Source organism: Xyrauchen texanus, chromosome 2 (genome assembly GCF_025860055.1).
Source record: "Xyrauchen texanus isolate HMW12.3.18 chromosome 2, RBS_HiC_50CHRs, whole genome shotgun sequence".
In the NCBI taxonomy this organism is placed as follows: domain Eukaryota; kingdom Metazoa; phylum Chordata; class Actinopteri; order Cypriniformes; family Catostomidae; genus Xyrauchen; species Xyrauchen texanus.
Window position 1 is genome coordinate 615,590 of NC_068277.1, and position 5,000 is coordinate 620,589.

The 5,000-nt window shown below is 44.4% G+C and overlaps 1 protein-coding gene across 1 annotated transcript in view; it reads left to right on the forward strand.

The window, feature by feature from the left end:
- LOC127653509 (glutamate receptor ionotropic, NMDA 2B-like) overlaps positions 1 to 5,000 on the forward strand; it is an 87,449-nt gene that overhangs the window by 25,973 nt on the left and 56,476 nt on the right. Inside the window, exon 5 of the mRNA XM_052140198.1 lies at positions 2,631 to 3,206. Coding sequence (XP_051996158.1) covers positions 2,655 to 3,206 — 552 coding nt within the window. The 5' untranslated portion in view covers positions 2,631 to 2,654. The remainder of the gene's footprint in view (positions 1 to 2,630; positions 3,207 to 5,000) is intronic.

Consider the following 5,000-nt stretch of genomic DNA (forward strand, 5'->3'; position numbering starts at 1 on the left):
CACTCACTAATGTAATGGTGCTCCTGAAATAGCTGCATGAGCTGAAGCTGTAATCTGTGAAAAGCATCAATCAGTCAACCTCATCTCACTGATTACAGACAGGTGTGTGTGTGTGTGCAGTATTTGTGTGTATATATTCAGTATGTGTGTGTGTGTGTGCAGTATTTGTGTGTATATATTCAGTATGTGTGTGTGTGTGTGCAGTATTTGTGTGTATATATTCAGTATGTGTGTGTGTGTGTGCAGTATTTGTGTGTATATATTCAGTATGTGTGTATGTGGACTTATAGAGTTTCATAAACTGGAGTCTTTATGCTAATTTCAGTGACGGGCGGTGTCTGAGAGTGTATCACACAACAGATCAGTGTGAGTGTGAGTGTGAGTGTGAGTGTGTGTGTGTGTGTGTGTGTGTGTGTGTGTGTGTGTGTATCAGGCTATCAACTGTATCGAGAGGTCTATTTTAATAGTTGCTATGGAAACTGAGTGGCCGAGAGAAGTGCAGACTCACATCTGTGAACTGTGTCACTCACTGCATCTCCAGCACTCTCCTCTCCGCTGTTCAATCGCTCATTTACATCTGTCTATTAACAATGATCACATGCACCAGCGATTACATCCTCCTCCAGTCTGCCCGCTCAAAGAACCACCTTCAAACGAAACCTCTCCAGAACCTCCATCAAATTCCAGTTCATCCAAAAATGAAATGCTGTCATTATTGATGTCAAGACTCTTGGTCTGGAGATGTGATGAATCCAGTGAGGTCTGATGTTATCCACACAGACGCCATATTTGTTTTGATTTGAGAGTGAATAACAAGATTCACTTTAGAGGTATCGACCACTTTTACTGTGGATTTGTGGTTCATCCAAACCTGGAGTTACGTGTCCTGCTCAAGGACATAATGGGGCTGGTTGTGGGGATTGAACCAGCAACCTCCTGCTTACCAGTTCGGTGCTTTAGCCCACTACACCACCACCACTCGTCCTGTAGACACAAACATTCAGACGATTTGCATGAAGCACTGATTTTATTGACATTAAAAGCTTTGTAATGTCGGCTTTTTATCATTGCAAATCTGTTTTGAAGCACAATATTGTCTGAGCATAAAATCATTTAGACGTATAAATCGTGAACCAAGCGGGCCCAAAACAAACATCTGTCTTCCTCCATCCGTCAGGGGAGAGTTTATCTCATCCATAATAAACTGCACTATCTTGCTTTGAGATGCAAGACACTCCCATGAAATATTGATCGGCGAGAGCGTGTACGGCCGCTTGCTTCTGCACTATTAATGTCTGTCACAGACACCGGTGTAACAGTTTCCTGCCGGCAGTGATCCTCTCTGGTGTGCTGGAGAAACCGGCAAGGGTCGGATCCATGAGCAATCGAGACACTAGACCTGAGGTGAACCAGTACAACTAAACCAGTAACTGACTGGAATCAGTATTGACAAAGCGCTTGATGTCTGTGATATTAATAACAGTGAATGTGCTGAGCAAGACTTTCCACAGTGGCATCTACACACGCTCTCATGGGCAGTATGAAGGACAGAAAGGGGGCGTTGCAAATTGGAGGGTCAGTTTGAAAACTAGCAGGAATACAGCGGTTTTCAGAAAGCACAACGTGACCCGTCTGTTTCACACTCTTATTGGTCAGCTGATGCCTCCGTCACAGTGCGTTGAAGGAAAGTTACAAATGTTCTCTAAACTCTAGGGATAGAAGTTCATTCAGATTTCGCCAATTGATTTGATTCCAGTTAAAAAGTTCCTGACCTTGATTTGTGCATATTTCATTGAGACTGTTCATTTTGCTTACTTAAGAAAGAAAGTCTCTCTGATAATGCTGTAAATTAAACAGGGAACCTTCTAAAGGCCCCAATATACTTCCGGAGAAATTCTTCTTCATGGTTGGCTCAGGGGTAAAAAGAGTTTCAGCTGGGCAACGGTATACTATTAGCAAACATCCAGACACGGGTCACACCGCTGTGGGAGGTGTTTAAAAGTACATTTAAATATGAGGATGCTCAGTAATAGCTGAACTAATGTGACATTAAAAAGTGTTATCGATGAATTCCCATGAGGTCAGTAAAGGAAGCCACTCAATTTAACCACTCAATGATGATTAAAGTAATATACATGATGTAGAAAATGTTTACGTTGTGACATGATGCTAATGTGCTAACACGCTATACGTGGCCATAATATGTGCAGATTAGCCTCTGTTATTGTCATTTATAATGGCACAGTTATTACTGCAAAGATGAGCATATAAAAGTATTAATGTTCAGAATAAAGACTTTGGGCAGATGTGTGAATGGCTCAGACCGCAGATGGCACATGAGTCAATGGGTCCTTTTATACATTCATTGACATTGTTTTGGACAATGTCCTGGACGAGCTGTGAAGAACCTTACTTAAAAACGTATTTTTGGCCATATTTTTGTTCTAAATGAAGTCACACCCGTTCGTTCTTCAATTTTGTATGAAGTATATCTGGGCCTTTAAGGTGCCCAATTGCTAATTGCTCTTTATTTTACATACACAGTATAATAATCAAGTAATAAATAGGAAATGATAAATGTGATAATGTTGCAAAATATGTGGTAATTGGTCTCTCTTTCTCTTTTGCAGGTTTCTCTTTTGCTCTCCGCCATCATGTCTTTCTGCATTTACCGTGGCTTAGCTCCACCTTCTCAGGAAAAGCGGGTGTGGATTTATCCACTAGCCCCGCCTCTGCGTCCCTGGCCCTGCCCATCGTTGTACCAGCTCTTCCTCGTGTGCCTGTTGCTACTGCCGCTGGCCTGCCAATCGCGGCGGGACAGGGGCGGCGGTGGCGTGGCTCATTACATCCCGTCATCGGTAGCGCAGTACCCGCCGGTACCAAAGCTGCTGCAGGGCCTGAGCATCGCCGTGGTGCTGGTGGGCAACTCCAGCGAGGTGGCGCTCACCGGCACCCGCGACAAAGACGATTTCACGCACATGCCCCTGGCACCCAACGTGGAGGTGCTCACCATGAACGAGACGGACCCCAAGAGCATCATCAAGAGCATCTGTGACCTGATGACGGAGCACTGGCTGCAGGGGGTGGTGTTTGGAGACGACACCGACCAGGAGGCCATCGCGCAGATCCTGGACTTCATCTCCGCGCAGACGCACATCCCCATACTGGGCGTGAAGGGAGGCTCCTCCATGATCATGGCCGCTAAGGTACGACTGTTGGGTATGCACGTTTGCTTTCCTGAAAGTTTGAGACTTTCACTGATAATGTATTCTAATGAGCGAGCAGACTGTGGTGCAGTAAGAGGGCGGCAGAAGTGCATGATGGGAAAGTGTGTGTGGGGTTATGCTGATCAGAGAGGATGATAGCGACAGACAGAGAGAAAATGATCCAGTCCTCATCGGAAATGCTGTGAGTCAGAGATGCGCCCACGCTCAGAGGGCATGCGGTCTAAATGGCTGTGAAATCAACCAGCGCTTGTCTCTCTCCTCTAAACACGCGGCTGTGAAAACTGCTGCTCAGCCCACGCTGACATGTCCAGCGGCAAACCACACGCGACCTTTACAATGTCAGATGAAGTATCCGAGTTTCCAGTGGTCTTTAGTTTACAGAGGAGAAAGACTTGACGTTCTGCAGAGTTTACTCCCCTGATGAAAACATCATAACACATTTCTGTGCTGGTTTGCTGCTGGTCTAGCATAGCTGTAGCTAGTTCAGAGGTCTGGTGGGCACAACTTAGCACCCCAACATCCAAATCACAACAGACTCTGGCAAGCTGCTGTGTGTGTTTTTCAGCAGGGTTTCTGAAGAGATTTGGTGTCATCATGCTAAAAATAGTGGATGTATGTTCTTTACTCTTTGAAGTTGTTAATATGAGTCGCTGTGATCTGCTCGCTCTGCTACGTTGGCTTCTTCTCAGTATCAGAATCATGTTAAAAGGTTGTTGGACACATTTGGAAAGACTGTTGATACTGTGATTGGGAAACTGTCTGGAGCTACAGTAGACACACACAGACACGTGTGGAGGTGTTTCGGAGAGGTCGGCTTAGACAGAGCTGCAGTTTACAGTTTATATTTGGATTGTTAATGATGAATCTATCATTGATTATTTGTTTAATAATTTAATCGATAAAGAATAGCCTTTAAACAAGCAATATAAATGGGAAGTATATAAAGCGTCTCTGATGCTGATTGAATGAGAGGAACACGACCAGGACTGAGGTAGGGCCGAGCTTCCTTTACACTTGCAAAAATCGAGAGTTCATGGCAAATTTGTGGCAAACTTGGCAAAGTTTAGTTTGTAAGAGTAGCCACTTAACAGGAGGATATATTTAGATTTTCCATGTGCCTTTCATCTTGCGCATAGTTGAGTGCTCTATCCTTTCTGGGTATACTCTCGATCCCACATGGACGCGTTCGACACGTGCGCCACAACTGCTTTGCGATACTCTATTAGTACAGTCAACGGCAGGCGCACAGATGATGCACACAGATGCAGAATGTCATAATGAGTCAAACAAACTGCACGCAGACAGTCTGCCGTACGTGCTGATGGCAACATTTGTGTCATTTCTATTTTGCCAAGTCACTGTCTCAGATTATATTAAGATCTGTGCATCACATCAGGGTTAGGGTTAGGACAGAATTGAAATAAGCACTTATGGTTTTGGATATCACCTTTATTCAGAGCAAAGTCCGGCAAAAGACACTTTTCTGAGGGGTTAACAATAAATCGCTCTTCATTCATTCGATCAAGGATATTTTTAACGTTTGCAACCCCAGTTTGTACACACCTGGAAATGATGATCTTCAACCACAGAGTAACGGTCAATGCTACCGGCTGTACAAGATCTCATGGATGTACACAGAACCGAACTGATTCAGTAATGTTGTAAACACCACATGTCTTATTTACAGCCGCAAGACGCCAAACCGTTGCTATGACGATCACTATGTCAATCATGGCAGTTTTTGCAGTGACCATTGGAGGATCATTGAGAGGA